Below are 17,546 nucleotides of genomic sequence, written 5' to 3'. Positions count from 1 at the left end.
TGGAAACTGCTTTCTGGGGCTCTGTCCCCACACTACACACCTACAGGCTCTCGCCTCACAATCTACGCGACAAGCATCTTCTGCGAGGGGCCCTGTGTGAGGAGCCTGGAGGTGAATGCAATATCCTGGGCATAGCCAGGGTTTCTCAGGGCACCACCAGTACTACTGGGCACAGCCAGACTTCCTGGGCTTCTTAGGGTAACACTAGTCTTCCCGGATACAGCTAGGGTCTCTCAGGGCACCACCAGTGCTTCTAGGCACAGCCAGACTTCCTGGGCTTCTTAGGGTACCACTAGTTTTCCCCGGTACAGCCAGGGTCTCTCAGGGCACTGCCACTCTCTCTGGACACAGCCAGACTGCGTGGATTCAGCCAGGGCTCTCAGGGCACTGCCACTCTCTCTGGGCACAGCCAGACTTCCTGGACTCAGCCAGGGCTCAGGGCACTGCCACTCTCTCTGGGCACAGCCTGACTTCCTGGGCTCAGCCAGGGCTCTCAGGGCACTGCCACTTTCTCTGGGCCTCTCAGGGCACCGTGCTGGAACAACAGTCGCTCACAGTCAAGGTGCTTACATATTCTCAATGGTGGCCGGTTGTCGTGCGGGGAGACCCTGCTCGCTGAGCCATTTGTCGTGCAGGGAGGCCTGCGGGGTCTCTGCTCCCGCTCCCCTCATAAGAACGCAGGATATGGTGAGGCCAAAAAGGAACACCCACGGAGCAATAGGTAGGGGAGTCATACTACTATATTCTCGCTGGCGGCACTATACTCTCACTGGAGGCTGGATCCACACTGTCCACAACCAGCCATCCTAACTGCAATCTGCACTTGCCAGCCCAGCCACCATCTTCTTGCTAGCCCCCATTTTTCTCCTTCTGCTAGCGTACCCACAGCAGTTATATTAGTGGCCAATGGCTCACTGGTTACAGCTGACGGCCAACTAGCCACAGCTGATGGCCATCCAATCACAGTTGATGGCCATTTACTACCTGAGCCAGCACCTGTCTATGTGAGGCCGAGAGCCTGGAAACTACTTTCTGGGGCTCTGCCCCCATACTCCACCCCTACAGGCTCTCGCCTCAAATCTACGCGACAAGCATCTTCCGCGAGGGGCCCTGTGCGATGAGCCTGGAGGTGAATGCAGTATCCTGGACACAGCCAGGCTCTCTGGACACAGCCAGGGTTTCTCAGGGCACCGTGCTCTTTCTGGGCACAACCAGACTTCCTGGGCTATACAAGTCCTGCATCCGGGCTGCGTCAGCAAGCACTTCCCAGCCCACATGGCCACAATGACCTTTGCTTTCTTTGGTCTATGCTGGTTGGAGAACCGTCCACGTCTTCCCACCCCTCCACAGCCAGTCAAGACACAGGAAGCAAACATCCACCGGGTCCATTACATGGTGGTATGTTCCCAAGCAAACAGTCAAGCGGTCCATCAAATCAGGGATGGAAGGCAATTCCCCACCATCCATAGTCATTCGCCAGGGCTGTGCATTAGCCTCACAAAGTGCCCTCTCCAAAGGGTGAGGGCACAAAAATCCTCCCCAACCTGGGGGTGAGGCCCTCAGCAAGCACTTTCCAGCCCACAGGGCCGCAACAACCTTCGCTTTCTCCGGCCTATGCTGGTTGGGGAACCGTCCATGTCTTCCCACCCCTCCACGGGGGTCCAGCTCTCCAGCAGCTGCTCCTCCTGGTCTTCCTGAGACTGAGTGTTCATACGCACAAACTGCTCCACCGCCCTTCAGAGCGCTTTGGCCGGCACTGTACCCTGCTCGCTGCACCATGTGTCATGCAGGGTGTCATGCAGGGTCTCTGGTCCCGCTCCCCACATAAGAACACAGGACATGGTGAGGCCAAAAAGGAACACACACGCAGCCATAGATAGGGGAGTCATATCACTATAGTCTCGCTGGCGGCTGGGTTGGAGACACAGGAAGGAGGAGCCACACAATCCGCAACCTGCCGTCTGCTTCGCTGCCAACCAACCCCACTTGCTAACTGCACTCCACCATATTAACTGCAATCCGTGCTTGCCAGCCACCATCTTCTTCCTAGCCCCCAACTGCCGCTAGCATAGCCACAGCAGTTATACTAGTGGTCAATGGCTCACTGGTTACAGCTGACGGCCAACTAGCCACAGCTGATGGCCATCCAATCACAGTTGATGGCCATTTACTACCTGAGTGAGTACCTTTCCATGTGAGGCTGAGAACCTGGAAACTGCACTCCAGGCTCTGTCCCCACATTCCAAACCTCCAGGGTCTCGCCTCACAATCTACGCGACAAGCATCTTCCGCGAGGGGCCCTGTGCGAGGAGCCTGGAGGTGAATGCATATCCTGGACACAGCCAGGGTTTCTCAGGGCACCACCAGTCCTTCTGGACACAGCCAGACTTCCTGCGCTTCTTAGGGTACCACCAGTCTCCCCGGGCACAGCCAGGGCCTCTCAGGGATCTGCCACTCTCTCTGGGCACAGCCAGGATTTCTCAGGGTACCACCAGTCTTTCCGGGCACAGCCAGGGTTCTCAGGGCACCATGCTGGAACAATAATGGCTCACAGGCAAGGTGCTTACATATTCTCGATGGCAGCCGGTTGAGACACAGGAAGCAAACATCCACTAGTTCCGCTGCATGGTGTTACGTTCCCAGTCAAGCGGTCCATCAAATCAGGGATGGAAGGCAATTCCCCATAGTTCACAGTTATTCACCAGGGCTGTGCATTAGTCTCACAAAGTGTGCCCTCTCCGCAGGGGGAGGGCACAAAGTCCTCCCCAACCCGGGGGTGAGGGCCTCAGCAAGCATTTCCCAGCCCACAGGGCTGCAACAACCTTCGCTTTCTCCGGCCTACCCTGGTTGGGGAACTGTCCACGTCTTCCCACCCCTCCACGGGGGTCCAGCTCTCCAGCAGCTACACGGCTTTTCCTGTGCTGGTGGGAGAACCGTCCACAGGGGTCCAGCTCTCCAGCAGCCGCTCCTCCTGGTCTCCCTGACGCTGAGTGTTCATACATACAAAATGCTCCACCGCCCTTGAGAGCTTTGGCCGGCACTGTATCCTGCTCGCTGCACCATTTGTCATGCAGAGTCTCTGGTCCCGCTCCCCACATAAGAACACGGGACATGGTGAGGCCAAAAGGAACACCCACGGAGCCATAGGTAGGGGAATCATATTACTATAGTCTCGCTGGCGCTGGGTTGGAGACACAGGAAGCAGGAGCCACACGATCTGCAACCTTCACTCCGCCGCTTACAGGCTCAGCCACCAGCTTCTTGCTAGCCCCCATTTTTTCTCTTCTCTGCTAGCGTACCCACAGCAGTTATATTAGTGGTCAATGGCTCACTGGTTACAGCTGACGGCCAACTAGCCACAGCTGATGGCCATCCAATCACAGTTGATGGCCATTTACTACCTAAGCCAGCAGCCTTCTATGTGAGGCCGGGAGCCTGGAAACTGCTTTCTGGGGCTCTGTCCCCATAGTGGAGCATGACAGCTGGCTCAGGATCCCAAGGGCCGTTTCAACATCTGATACAAATTATGAATGAAATCATGAATCTTTGCTCCTGTGGCCAGGGCTAGTGCCAGGCCCAAAGCTGAAGGCAGGGCCGATGGAGCTGTCCCAGGCAGAAAGCACCTGCCCCACAGCTTGCCATGCTCGGCAGCTAGGGATCTGTTCCTGGCTCTGGGGATCGGGACGACACACCTGAGACCAATCCATGCTCTGCAAAATCCTGTGGTTGGCCCCAGCCTGGCAGAACCCCATCTTGGCTGAAAGCAGAACTGCCAGACCTCCTGAAGCCTCAGGCTAGCTGTTGAGCTGGGGGTGCTTTTCTCTCAACTGGGGCTAGAAGGATGCTCAGAAAATATCCCTGATATTTGACAGATGTCTCTTCCCTTTCAAGTTCCCTTTCTTTGAAATGGATGGTGTTCAGAACTTCCTAGCAGGCCAAAGCCCTTGACTGGGGCCCAAGATGCAGAGGGCGGCACAGCCTTAAGTCTGCCATGGCACGCGGGGCGATGATGTGCCTCCCCATCCAAAGGCCGGTAGCCCAGTGATAGAAGGTGCCCTCTGCATCCTCCTCGAGGGCTCTCACTTCTGGCCTAGCTGGGCCGGGGCCCCCTGGGGAGCAACCTATGAAGTCAGGCCCTGAGAGCAGGAAAATCTGGCTTGTTCCTGCCTCCTGCCTGGGCCACTCTGAGTGGTGGACAGGAAAAAGTACCAAACCATGCCGCTCTGCCCTTCCTGGATGAACAGTGCAGCTGGCTGAAAGAACTGGAGGAATTTGCCTTGACAGCCCAGCAGCTCATCACCTTGGGATCCTGGCTCCTAGGACAGCACGACCCAGACAGAGAAGCACTAGGCACCAGTCAAGGGGGAAGAATCCATTCAGGGCAGAGAAACACAGGAAACTGGTGGGATTTACTGAAAACTCTTTATTGCTCTGTGACTTCCAAAGGAAGCCGTTAACAAGCTCCTCACAGCCAAGGGCCAGGTGTGTATCTAGATTAGCTAGATTCAAGTACCTGTTTCCTCCATCCATAGAAACCTGTTGCTCGGGGGCCCTGCCTACTCAAAGACAGGCTTTCTTGGCAACCTGGCTAAATCCCAACGAGGAGAAATGATGCTACTGCAGATTATTTCCACCTCCCCAATCCCATGTCATAGTGAATAAAGGAAAATGCCACAAGTCACCATCCAGAACAGCCTGCCCTGGTCCCTCACGTCAGACAGAGGACCTGGGCATGCCTGAGGCTCTGCAGCAAGCTGGAAAGCCAGCGCAAGAGCCTCACTCACTGGTCCAATGACCTCCCCGAAGAGACCCCAGCCCCAGCGCTGCATTCTGTTCATGCGGCAGGAAGGCTGAGGCAGGGAGCCACGCCCGAGAAAGCTCAGGGTTTTCAACCTGAGCTACAGGTGGTCCCGTTGGACATGGTGGAGCCTAGCAGCTGTGGCCCTCACAGACTCTTCTGGAAGACCCGGTGCAGGCTCTGGGCCAGGACGTCTGTTTCCTCATAGCCCTCACAGCTTTGCTGCCAGCTCTCCGGCACCTGTTCCATCCCATAGTAGGCACCAGCAATGGCCCCAGCCATGGTGGCAATGGTGTCTGTGTCCCCACCAAGCGAGATGGAATAGATGAGAGTCCTTTGGAGACTATTGAACGTAGACGGAATCTCAGGGTCGGGCTCCATGCAGCGCAGGAAGCAGTAGATGGCGGTGGGCACAGATTCAAAGGCAGCAATGCCATTCCCTGTGGGGACTCCAGATTATGGGAACTTGACCCTACCCCGGCACGTCCCCAAGCTTCCTGCCACTGGCCACAAGTCAATACTCTCAGCTTCAGGTTGATTAAGATTACAGGCTCTAGAGTTAGACTGCCTGGATTCAAATCCTGGCTCTCCCACCTATTGGCTGGGAGACTGAAAAATTCCATTGTTATATAAATAAACATCAGTTGTCAACATTAGCTTAAGAACTGGTGGTCAGCTGCCATTTCTGGAGACATTTATCTGTAAAGCTGAAGGCGCTGTGGCCCGACAGCAAGAAGGGGCTGTGCTCATTCACAACCTACCAAGGACCCTACAGAGCTGGCTCTCCTGTCATAGCAGCCCCGGGCAAACGTGTGATGGCACGTGGGACTCCATGCCCCCCTCCCATCCCTGAGCCCAAGCCTGAACCTGAAGGATGACAAGTGGAGGGGGAGGACTACCCACCTAGCTTGGACACCACCTCCTCTCTGGTCACCGAATCCTGCTCTAGAAGGTCTCCAATCTTCTTCAGTCGGCTGGAGTATGGACGCTCCTCCATGCCCAACCTGTGGGTCAGGGGTGAGATTTCAGGGAGAATGGAGCCAGCTGGGTGGAGATGCCAGGGAGGGGGAGGGTCATGTGGGAGGGTGAGGTGGGGGTGTGTCCAGGCTGACACCGAGGCCTACGTGTCCTGACAAGAAGTGGGAGAGGGATGGGTGTGAGCTGCTTGTTTTGTTCTCTGGGACGCTGAGAGCCTTGAAGCACGGCCAAGGCAAAGGGGCTCTTCCCACCCCTACCCAGGGTCTGCAATTAAAGGAAGGTCTCAGCTTGTGGCAGTGCCAGAGGACCCTACGCCATACACATGCACACTTAGAAACACCTCCAGCCGCCTGCATCCCACATACTCACTCCCTGGCATCCAAGACAGACTGAGCATCACTCTCCAGCTCTTCCATGTGGCCCAGGAGCTGTTTGAGGAAGTGCTCACTGGATGATTCCCCCTGCAAAGCCAGGTGCACAGCCAGGGCTTGCAAGATGGCACCGTTGTAACCCAAGGAGGAGGCGTGTGTCAGCTGGGCCGAGAGCCGGGCAAACTAGGGCAAAGGCAGTGGAAGCTAAGACCTGCTGTCACACAACCCAGAGAAGGGGCGGGAGGGAAGGGACAGCCCAGAAGCCAGCCTGCCCAGACTACCTTCTGCACATCCTGGATGCTGCTATAGGCTAGGGAGATGCCAGCCACCCGCATGGCACCCCCGTTGCCGTAGGAGCCTTTCCCATTAAACTGGGCCCGGGCAGGCTCGTAGATGTCGCGGCACTTGGGGCTCAGGAGCTTCTTGAACACAGTGACTACTCCAGCACCGTAACCCCTGTCAGGTTCTTTCATGTACTCCTGAGCAAATCTAGGGGACAGAAGGGAGCAGGATGAGGCTTTCAAAGATGACTGTGAAGTTTGGGAGAGAAGAAATCTGGCTGTTTTGGGAAAAGAGGAAGCCCTGGGGACCTATGAAACCTGTATCAGCAGTGCTGCCATTTCGAGCTTGGGAAGCCGCAGTGGACCTAAAAAGAGTCCTGCTGAGGGTGAGGGTCCCAGCATGCACGGACATCACTGCTCTGCTCAGGGGCGTAATAACTCTGCCCACCTGGTTTGCCTCAGCCCAGGACCATCCCCCCTCACCTGTGAGCCATGTCCACCTCATCGAAGGCCTCCTTGGACAGCAGGGACTGCACCAGGGCCCTGGCCATGGCTGTGTCGTCTGTGTAGTACAACACTTCTGCAGGGACAGGGCGGGGGAGCAGGGAGTGGGGAGAGCTGCAGGGCTCGAGGGGGGCAGCTTTGGCCTCCCACGCGTTCCTTTTCTTTATCACTTCTTGAACGTCTTAAGCCAGCCTCTTACTCCCATCCAGTTTCCTGGGCTCCAGGCCTTGGGATTTTCAGCAATTCTTTGTTTTGAGTCAGTGGCCATGTCCCGCTGATTATGAAAGAAAACCTTCCACCCCCTTCTGGCTGCCATCACTGCAGCTCTAGTCTTATGACCTGCTTTGGGCCTCTCAAACCTCCTGCACATTCCCTACCCTCCAACCCAGCCTACACGTGCAGCCAGAAAATTCTTCCTAAGTTGCCTTCAGGGTGAGGTCCAAATTCACTGTCCTGACATTCAAAACGCTTCCCTCCTCACCTACCTTATATCCCACCGCTCCCCTCCATACCCCCAGGGTCAGTCCTGGAGCCTGGGTCGTCCTTCCTTTGCAGCTGGGGCTGCTCCCCTCCCTCCCTCCGCTCCATCTCCCTCCTCTGGGTGGCCGGGAGTACTGCTCTGGCACTTCTAACACGGCCCCACTGGTTATGTGGTGACTTCTCAAATAGGCCATAAATGGGCTAGGGACAAGGGCTTGGTTTTATTTGAAGGAAGAGTCAATTACAGAGAACATAACACACTCCCTAGTGAGCCCCCTTTCCCATTCCTGACATCTGCTATGCCACCCCTTCTCCGTGTATCCCAAGCCCCAACCCTATTTCCTCCTCCCCTTTCACTTTTAGGAGGTCCCTACCTACTTTACTAGGAAGTATCTAGAGTTATACTCTCCAGTCTCCCCTAGAGGGAGGGGTTTCTCCTCTGGCCTACCCCCAGCCCAGTTCCTCCAAGACCTTGTTCTTCCCTTGTCCCCTCTCCTGTATCCTCAACCTTTATTTGGTGGAGCAGCACCCCTTCTCCCTTTGTTTAGTCCCTACACCGTTTTTCCCCAAGGAACCATTTCTCTCCCATTCTCAGTCCATGTGGTTAGGTCGTGGAGCTAACGCTACCTCTGGCCTAAGCAGATGCACACCCCGCTTCCTTGCTCGGGGATCGATAGATGATTGAAGCCAGGTCAATGAGACTCAATTTGCAACGTCTGTGGGGCCTACTGCAAAGAGAAACTCTTCTTCTGCTGAAGCTGCTGAGCTGGGAGCTGTGGGGGCCACCCCATGGGAAGCCACCATGAGTGAAGCCACTGAGAACGCAGGTCTGAACAAGGAGAGGAGCTGGGTCTTGAGGAGGCAAGGGGCTTGAGCCCCTGGATTCAGTCCCGCGTAAAGCCAGACTTACTTCTGGACTTTTCAGCCAGTGTGTTCTCCTTTTGCTCAGGCCATTGTCAGTTGGGTTTTCTGCCACTTGCATCCAAAGGGTCCCCCAACACCTCTCAATCTAAAATATGGTTTCCCCTCATCTTAACATCAAACCAAAATGAAACTGAAAACTGGCCTTTATCTTGTCTTGACCTCCACCATAATTCCTCTCTCTTTCCCTTCATACCAAACCATACTTTATTTCCTCATTTTCCATTTCCTTCTAAACCCACTGAAATCTAACTTCTATGCTTCAAGCTTCTACTGAAAATACATTTTTAAATCCAGACTTTCCTATTCGTAACCTCTCTGTAGCGCACCGGTGACCAGTGTCTTCACCTTGAAAATTTCTCCGTTTTGTTGATACCCAGCATCCCTGCTTCTCCTCCTATCAAATTGTTTCCTTCTCGAGCTCCTTGACCTGCCCCAGGGTTCTGAGTAGAGCCCCGTTTCCTTACTATACTACATGCGCTCCTAGAAGAATCATCCTCTGCTTGACCTCAGACCTGACACTGAGCTGAGATCTGGGTGAGGAGCTGAATGCACAAGGGTAGGGAGAAGCACAGTGGAGAGGGAGTTTTAATAGGTAAGGGACAGCACAGGCATAGGCCTGGGCTAGAGGAAGCACAGTGTGAGGGGAAGTGAAGAGCAGAAAGCAAGGCCAGGGGTGGTGTGGGATGAAACTGGAGACGCAGGCCAGCGAGGACAAGTTAAGGAATTTGGCTCTATCCTAAGGCTAATGGAAAATCACTACAGAGTTCCACGCGGGGGAGGCTGCGATTCGAACTGTTTTGAGAAATGCACTCCCTGCTGTGCGCAGAACGGACTGATGGTGGACTGATTCCAGAGAAAGGGCGAGACAGGTAAAATGGGTAAGATGTACACACTAGAATGTATACACTAGGGACTAGGCGCAATTTAGGAGGATGACGCCCGTTTCTGGCTTCTACGGCTGGGAGAATGGTGTTGCCATGGTCCGAGCTGGGGAATGCTGGGGAGAGACGTGCTGAGCCCGAGCTGCCAGCGGGCATCAGAGCTGCACCCCGCCGCCCTAGGCAGCCTGGTCGCCGAACACACGCCTCTCCCCACCGCGCTCCCCGGAGGCCCGGGTCCCTAGCGGGCGACCCCCGCCCCCGTGTCCCCACGTGCGCCTGGCCCTGCCCACCTGACCGCTCGCTCCCCGGAGAGCCGGGGTCCGGCTCCAGGCTCTGGACGTGACGCAGGACTGACGTCAGGTTGACGGTGTCGTGCGCCTCGTACATGGCGCCCACGCAGTCCCCGAGCAGCGCGCCAGCCAGGCAGCCTCTGAAGCGAGAGAGGGAGCGGGCCGCTCCAGCCCCTGCGCAGCCAGCCGCCGTCATGGCCACCACCGCCGCCATCCGCGCGGACCCGTCGCCACTTCCGGTGCGGCCGGCGCGAGCCCCACGGCGCCGCTTCCCCCACAGCACCCCAGCCCCACAGCGCCGCCCCGCGGCTCGGAGCTCCAACGCCGATCTCTGTCCACAGCGCCTCCCAGCGGCCTGGAGGCGCGGCTCCGCGTGCGTGGGACCAGGGCGGTTGGTCTCGTAACGCTGGTAGGATTCGGCCAGGCCTCTGTTTTAGCCCTCAATTCCCCACTTGTAAACGGTGTCACCACTAAAGGGTCCTCGAGAGGACCATCGGACCATGGCAGCCGTCTTTATAAAGCCTCACTCTGTGGCCCGGCATCCCAACCTTCCCTTGGCAGACGCAGCTCTTGGATTCAGGCCTAGGCCCACACCCCCGAACCCTCCCACTGTGATCTTTTTCTACTCTGGGCCTCCCCTAGGCATTAAGAGAGCAGGCAAGGGTCCACCTGGGGCAGAGCTGGTTAGAGGTCATGCCGCTAGCGCCCAGTGGCTGCTGGCCTAGCCCAGAGAAGGGATGCCAGAGGAGGGCGCAGGAATCGGATTTGGAACATTGAGCTTGGGGGATGATGGACCCCGTCTTTGCTCCTCCATACACAGGAGTGCCAAGAGCCTTTTCACTTCCCGCTGGCGACATGCAGGAATAGCAGAGAACCTTCTGGACTGAGAAATACGACGTTTATTAGATTCATTCTCTTCAACCCCACTTCCTCTTCCATTTCCCACCTAACCTTTCCCTCCCTCCTCAGCCCCCAAGGCTAGGCCAGCTCTAGCTGGCAGCTTTTGAGTGGACTCAGGGTGCGGTTTGTGGTGCGGTTGAAGGTGTCCACCTCAGGCACAAACTTCTCAGCGGGCACAGTCAGCTTCCGACGGGTGTCCATGCACTTGGTGTCCAACAGCATGGAGTTGGCCTTGCAGGTGATGTCAGCCTGCAGCCGGGCCAGGTGCTTGTACAGGGCGTCCAGAGCGTCCCTGGGAAGGGGCATTAACAACCCACCGCCTCGAATGAGGCCCCATGAATGGGAGATGTCTCTCTGCCCCTCCTGCCCACTCCCCAAACCTACTGTGCTTGTGCCAGCTTCTGCTTCAGGGCAGCGATGGTTGCCTCTAACTGGTGAACCTCGTCAGTGAGGCCATACTGTGCCTGGAGGCAGAGGGGAGGGTTGGGAGTTCCAGGTCAGCCATACTATCCTTTAGCCCTCCTTCAGCACCCCTTCTCCACCAGATAGGTGTGCTGGGTGGAGAGTTAGTGATCTTGAGGAGATCTTAGCAGAGGGCAGTGTCCCACTGGGGTACCCTCGCACCTGGTCCCGGCAGAGCTCTACATTGGGTCGGTAGGTTCTGGACTCTAGCCGGGTATGGCATAGCTTCAGATTCAGGAACTTTCTGCGCAAATCCTCCTCCAGGTGCCGGATATCCTGCTGTAGCTCAGCGATCTCCTCTAATGTCTGCAGGAGACAGAGTGGTCTCCACAGGCTGACCCCTCTCAGGGCTTCCTGACCTGGCCTCAGGCTCCTCATCCCATAGCAGGAAGTCCAAGCCCCAGGGGACAAAATGGAGAAGGCTCACATTCTTCTCTTGCCACTTGAGCTCACTGTATACTTTCTCCATCTCCCGCAGCCGCTTCCTGAAGGCAAATTCTGTTGCAACCCTCTGGGCCTCAAGTTCATTGTTGGTCTGAAGAACAAGAAGTAGGCAGAGCAAGAGAGTGTATCAGCTCAGGGCCACCTGAAGATGTCGCTCAAGTGAGGGGATGCGATGCTACACGGTCAACAGGGAACAAAAGATAAGGGCTTGAGTGCGTACTTGGGCCGTCCATTAGCCGTAGAGGAGCGGGGTTGGGCAAGTGTTCAGTCACCTCAGCGATAGTGAGGGCGATGGCCTCCCGCAGCTCTATGGCTTCTTTCATCTCAGCCTCTGCCCTGTTCTTGTTGAACTGACTAAAGTCATCCCACTGCTGAAGTGTGGAGGAGCTGCAGGTGGCAGAAATACTGGGGTTATAACAGTGTGGCCTATGCCGGGGTGGGGGAAGGAGAGACTGGAACACTTCTTACCCATCCGGGACACGTGTGGGATTAATCTTCAGAGAGATGTTTGGGGACTTGATGTTGAGAGAGAGGCAGCCTCTGTCAATGTCCAATGCCTCCATTTTGCCCCGATGATCAGAGTTGAGCTGCTGTCGGACTTCCTGCAGGAGGCTGGGGAAGGAACAGACTCTCTCAGGATCCATCCCTCTAAGGCCCGGGGACACACCCCTCACTGTACTGCAGAGACACTGAGGCGTAGGGGGGCCGGAGTGGCGATGGAGCTGTGCTGCAGCTGAGACAAAGACCAGCATAGCTGGATGAGCTCTTCACAGACAACATTATGACACACATGCTTACACACAACCACAGGGACACACGTATTAGCTACACTCGTGAAGGCTCACACAGACACACTCGCAATAGGGCACTCAGTCAGCGTGGTGGCCAATGGGTGTCGGCTGTCGTGCTTCCAGCCAATTGACAATGGCTGCCAGGAGCAGGGTCATGAGAAGTATTCTGAGACCATGTCTAGGTGGTGGAAAAAGTGCTAGTTTTTGTCACAGGCACCGCAGGGGTAGAAGGCAGCCTGACAGCCAGCTGCTCATCATCCACAGTACGTATGGCCCACAGTTAAGGCACAGCCTTCAAGAGCATGTGAACCCACGAGTGCCACGTCCTCCCTTACCAGAGCTTCTCGAAGGCCTGGCTGATCTTCTGTTGCAAGGCCTTCCTGGTGGCGTCGATGACCTCCAGCTCTTTGTGCAGCTCGTCCTCCACGCAGTCTCTCACCACATCGACATCACGCCGACTGTCCCGCAGTGTCAGGCACTCCACTGCCACGTCCAGAGGCAGGTTCTTGGCCTGCAGATTTTGCTCTGCTGACTCTTTCATCTAGAAAAGAGGGCACAGGAGGCTCGTGGGCCACTCCCTGAAAAGCAGCCCTCACTCCCACTGCAGCAGAGGGGCCAGTAAGTGACTCAGATGGACATGCCACCAAATACCCCACCAAGGGTTCCCCGGCCTCAAAGTGGGGAGGGAGGGGAGGTCCTTGCAGCAGGGTCTCCTGGCACCCTGCCCTAGCTCCCTGCCTGTGACAGGGCGTCGATCTCAGCATCTAAATCGGTCAGACACTTGTCCAGCATCTCCTTCCATCGGTTGACAGTATCAACCCTCTCTGCCAGTCGAGTCCTATTGTCATGTTCATCCCAAATGGTCTGGAAGAGACAGAGCCAGATAAAGAGGGGGTTGGGGGTTGGGGACTATCCCTTTGCCTACCCACCTGGGCTCCGGCTCCCAACCTGGTTGTTGGTCTCATTGCGGAGAACCCGGGTCTCCTGGCGGATCTGATGTGATGCATCTCGCTGCTGTTCAGCGTTGGTGGACAACAGGTAGCTGTTGGTGTGCCAGTCCGACAACTGGAAGCGTTGACTGGGCTTGACGCTCAGTGTGGCCATGGTTCAAGGGCCCCTAGGCCTGTTCCAAGACACCCACCTCTCCTGGAGAGAAAGAACAAGGCTGCAGGAGACCCTCTCCTAGATCAAAAGTGCCCTCCAAAAGACTTGCTCCTGTCCATTTTCCTCCAAGTCTCTTCCTGTTTTACTTAACTTTGTGTGAGGCATTACCTAAGTTTCTTCCCATGCATCCATCCACAGACACAAACTCCTGGACCCTGCAGGTCCTGGAGCAGTGTGTGTGCGTGTGTGTGTGTGTGTGTGTGTGTGTGTGTGTGTGTGTGGTGCCAAGTGCTTAGTGGGGCTGGTGGGGTGGGGGTTAGCAGGAAAAATAGCTCTTAATCCAGTTTCCACCCTTACTTCCAGCAACCAAGTCTGTGCAGCTTTCTTTTTCTTCTCCTCCTCAGCTTTGGCCAGGATCCGTATGTGTGTGTGTGTGTGTGTGTGTGTGTGTGTGTGTGTGTGTGTGTAAGAGAACGGGCACCCTGTGCTCCATCCAGAGAGTACAGGTTAGTTTTTTGCAGGGGATACGGGTTGGCACAGGGGTGTTGGGCGCTGGTCCTCCTTCCCATCTGGTCGTCACCCTCCCTTCCTCCTCGCCCTGCTGGAGGAGTAGGTGCTGGGGTCCATCTATTTCCCAGCCAAACCCCACCTCTCCCCTCCCCAGGATAATCGTTTTTGGTTTAAGTTAATACCCCGGCCCTGGCGCAGAGAAAGGAGGAGGAGGAAGAGAGGAAGGGAGCTCGGCCCTGGGTGTGAGCCCCCAGAGCCCTCTCCCTTCAGCTTCTCACCTCCTTCCGGGCTCGGACTTCCACCTCCGCTCGCCAGCTCCTCTGTTCAGCGCTCGGTTGCTAGGCACCCGCCTGTCCGCGCGCGGGTAGCCCCCGCCTTCATGTTTAGCTTGGCAACCGCGGGGCGGGGGCGGCTGGGCCGAGAGGCCTTTGGGGTCGGAAAGAGGCGGCTGCTGGGCTGCCGCTGCAGGAGGGGGCGCGAGGAGGAGGGCATCAGGGTATCATGTTCACTTCATTTGCAAGTTAAACATTTTTATTTTGATAGAAGCTACGCATCGACATGATGTAACCTACGTACAGTAGGTAGAAAAAGTAATCGCCCTAGCACGTATACTTCTATACCTATACCTAGCACGTGAAGAAATGTAAATATATTTGACATTATTTACACGCATTCCTTTAGTCCTGTCTTTTCTAACAATTTCATCCATCTGCTCGACGGCATATAAAGAATGATAATCGTATTTGGAGATGTGATGCATCTCGCTGCTGTTCAGCGTTGGTGGACAACAGGTAGCTGTTGGTGTGCCGGTCAGACAACTGGAAGCGGGATACGGGTTGGCACAGGGGAGGTGGGCGCTGGGCCTCCTTCCCATCTGGTCGTCACACTCCCTCCCTCCTCACCCTGTTGGAGGAGGTGCTGGGATCCATCTATTTCCCACCCCTGGGAGAGATAACTGGGGTGTTGGAAGCAATGCTCAAAATCCAACCATTTCTTTAAAAAAGAGAAGAAAAAACCCCAAAAAACCTCAACTGTGCCAGTACTGTTCTAGGCCTTGGGAAATGTTAACATTTAATGTTCCTAACCATTACGTGAGGTAAGCATTATCTCCATTTTCACAGGTATCTAAGGAGACTAGCACTGCTTGCTAAAAGGCAGGGATGGAAACTCCTGTCTGATCCCGATTCCTTCTCTCTGTTACGACTCCACACTGCCTCTAGTGGTAATGCCGGAAATCCACAGGAAGGCCGTGATGTTATTTCTAACACGTCGGCTTGGTCTTACGAGAGCTGTGTAGAACGACCTCGGGAGATGGATGCTATTCCCATGTTCGTCTTACAGGCAGGAAAACTGGGGCACAGAGAAGTGAAGAACGTGCCCAGCGTCACATAACTAATTGAGAGAGCCTGGGTATAAACGCAGGCAGTCTGCCTCAAAGGCCAAGTTCAGGTTTGATGGATGAGGGAAAGAGAGTTCAAGAAGACTCCTCAGTTTTAAAACCTCAGTGATTGGTGGTGTGGTGTTAGCCTTCCAAGAGGGAAGAGAGGCAGACAACCAAGGGCTTGGTAGGCAAGGGGAGGATGAAGTTGGCTTTTGAGAAGCTTGAGGTGCTTTTTTGTGGCTCCACGTGCTGTCCAGCAGCCAGTTAGAAAAACGTAAGTCTGGAGCTCTGCAGAAAGACTGAGGCTAGAACATTTCCCAAACGTCCTTGACCACAGACTATTTTTCTCTCAGGATCTTTTCTAAACTCTAATATATGGCTCATAAACCAGACATGCATGGGAATTTGTGACATAACTCTTTTACTAGGATTAAAGAAGACAGAAAAAAAAAGGTCTTGGGCAAATTAATTGCTGGAATAAATGATCAAACTTTGGCTTATATGTTTTGAAACATTTTTATAACAGGAAGAAATAAACAAATATAGCAGAATGATGGTGACTTTGGCATATATCTCCAACTCTGGTGGTGGCCATGGTGTTCATGACTCATGCCAGTTCCACACTTCTTGGCAAGGGAAGAAGATATTAGCAGGAAAGGTCAGAGCAAGAAAAACCGTGATAAGAATAAATGATGCCATGTTCTATTTTCTACTAGAAACAATAAAAAACTACTCTATAACTGTGATGTTAACTGCTGATCAGAAGTTTAGATCATGTGTAATATGCAGACGTGTTACAGAAGAATTTCAAATACTGACAAATATCAGGCAGTGCTCCAATGCATTCCCCAGCAAGGTATTTTTTTGCTATGGTGGATTATGATGGAGGCCCTGAGGCCTTTCAAACACTCCAATGGATGTCAGTTTCACATTTCCTCCACTTTTCTGGTAAAAGGAAATTTAGACTAGATGACATTTATCATTTGGAAGAAAGGGGTCTCATAGCTGAGCAAATGGCCGAATGGGTAGCCGAGAACTGAGAGAAGGAAGGTCAACATCAGAATCAGACAGCCTACAAATTATTGCGATCCCTCAAGTTGGGGATGTTTTTGGCTCTCATTGGTGGGTTTGTGTATTTATTGAAATGAAGTAGGAAATTTACTTTGAACAAAAATTTGTGGGCAGTTTTAGCTCTGTCTTTTGTGTTCATGACGACATCTGGTCAAATGTAGACTCCTATAAAAAGAACCCCATATGCTCAAAGGAATGCTTACACAGGACAGATACATTTTACGCATGGAGTGCGTTTCTCTGTTTGTAACAGAAATAAACATCATTCCTCTGTTTCATATGAGCAGTATCCTGGGAATGGCACTCTTACACCAAGCTGTTACCTCTCGCATGGAGATTATGAAAAGGAAGACAATGGCTGGTAGTGTCTCTTTGTAATATTGTTCAGTTGGCTGCTCTCCCTCTTCAGATTTAAAGAACCTGAATATCCATTCAGCATTCTCATGGATTCAATAAGATACTAAAGATATAGACAGTGAAGCAAGACATTTTTAAAAATTTGAAACCGAAAATGTGAACTCATAACTTGTTTTTTGATTGAGATTTAGCCAAAGAAGACATGAGGTGCCTTCGCAATAAGCTATTGTCTCTCAAAATCTGTGGTCCTACTGTATGTATCTTCTCTGTTCTTCTCAATTTTCTCCTCCCAGTAAATGTCAGATTCCCTAATTTCGCAAACTCCAGTGATTAAAATCGTCAGTACAACTTTTATCAAATTAGAACAATGTTTAAAATTAGTTAAAACTTGATCAGCTGATCTTATTCTAATATGAAAAATAGTATCTTGATAAGGTGGCCCTCTCATTTAGCTACTGAAGATCACTGTATGACCTTTCCTGGAGGTGTGTATTTGCACAACCTACTTTGTGTGTTGTCCTTTAAAGCCTAAGTAGTTTTCTTTAGGCTGCACTGCCCATGCCCAGCAGCAAATACAGTACTCCCAAGTCTTTCCCACTGAAATATGCTTCTTGATCATTGTAGATTATAAACTAACCGAATATGGGATTTAATTTCTCCGCGATTGTTGGCTACCTTTTATCTGGGTTGATTTCAGATGTTAGCTTTCCTTATTTTTAAGTGGCCAATTTCTAACAATATAGCAGTTCCTATTTTGGTGTTGATTTGAGGTTGTTTTCTATTTAATTTAAATCTAAGAGAAAAATAGACATAAAGACATTTCAGAGGGTGAATGATAATTTTATCCACCCTTTTCTGTTTAGGAGTGTATTAAAATATCAAATTATTTCCAATATGCAGAAATGCAAAACTGAACATCTTCAAAGTTGTTCTACTTTACCTTTCTTCTCTCTTCAGTGGAAAAACAAAGTACAAATTTGAAGACTTTTCCCCCCTTTCTCTTCTTTATATGTAAACAA

The 17,546-nt window shown here is 53.3% G+C and overlaps 2 protein-coding genes across 2 annotated transcripts; both read right to left on the bottom strand.

The window, feature by feature from the left end:
- Positions 1–4,403: 4,403 nt before the first annotated feature.
- Positions 4,404–9,758, bottom strand: ADPRS (ADP-ribosylserine hydrolase). The gene is made up of 6 exons (XM_019726522.2): positions 9,508–9,758; positions 6,912–7,008; positions 6,429–6,636; positions 6,146–6,330; positions 5,702–5,802; positions 4,404–5,238 (listed from the first exon to the last, which is right to left on the bottom strand). Exons 1-6 carry the CDS (start codon positions 9,719–9,721, stop codon positions 4,946–4,948), a joined length of 1,098 nt encoding a protein of 365 aa, XP_019582081.2. The 5' UTR covers positions 9,722–9,758; the 3' UTR covers positions 4,404–4,945.
- Positions 9,759–10,383: 625 nt separating this feature from the next.
- On the bottom strand, positions 10,384–13,208 carry TEKT2 (tektin 2). The gene is made up of 9 exons (XM_019726520.2): positions 13,053–13,208; positions 12,843–12,968; positions 12,440–12,645; positions 11,782–11,925; positions 11,586–11,700; positions 11,297–11,404; positions 11,032–11,175; positions 10,792–10,871; positions 10,384–10,699 (listed from the first exon to the last, which is right to left on the bottom strand). Exons 1-9 carry the CDS (start codon positions 13,206–13,208, stop codon positions 10,486–10,488), a joined length of 1,293 nt encoding a protein of 430 aa, XP_019582079.1. The 3' UTR covers positions 10,384–10,485.
- Positions 13,209–17,546: the final 4,338 nt, after the last annotated feature.

Source organism: Rhinolophus sinicus, linkage group LG06 (assembly GCF_036562045.2).
Source record: "Rhinolophus sinicus isolate RSC01 linkage group LG06, ASM3656204v1, whole genome shotgun sequence".
Taxonomy (NCBI): Eukaryota; Metazoa; Chordata; class Mammalia; order Chiroptera; family Rhinolophidae; genus Rhinolophus; species Rhinolophus sinicus.
This window is presented reverse-complemented; position numbering and strand designations above follow the sequence as displayed.

Excerpts from the sequence above, each read along its gene's own strand:
- ADPRS (XM_019726522.2), bottom strand. The coding sequence starts at position 9,721 with ATGGCGGCGGTGGTGGCCATGACGGCGGCTGGCTGCGCAGGGGCTGGA. Across the intron at positions 6,331-6,428 it reads GCATCCAGGATGTGCAGAAG|TTTGCCCGGCTCTCGGCCCA; the intron begins GTAGTCTGGGCA and ends CCTTTGCCCTAG. Across the intron at positions 5,803-6,145 it reads TCTGTCTTGGATGCCAGGGA|GTTGGGCATGGAGGAGCGTC; the intron begins GTGAGTATGTGG and ends CCTGACCCACAG.
- TEKT2 (XM_019726520.2), bottom strand. The coding sequence starts at position 13,208 with ATGGCCACACTGAGCGTCAAGCCCAGTCAACGCTTCCAGTTGTCGGAC. Across the intron at positions 11,926-12,439 it reads CAGGCCTTCGAGAAGCTCTG|CCTCCTGCAGGAAGTCCGAC; the intron begins GTAAGGGAGGAC and ends TTCCTTCCCCAG. Across the intron at positions 10,700-10,791 it reads CAGAAGCTGGCACAAGCACA|GGACGCTCTGGACGCCCTGT; the intron begins GTAGGTTTGGGG and ends GCCCCTTCCCAG.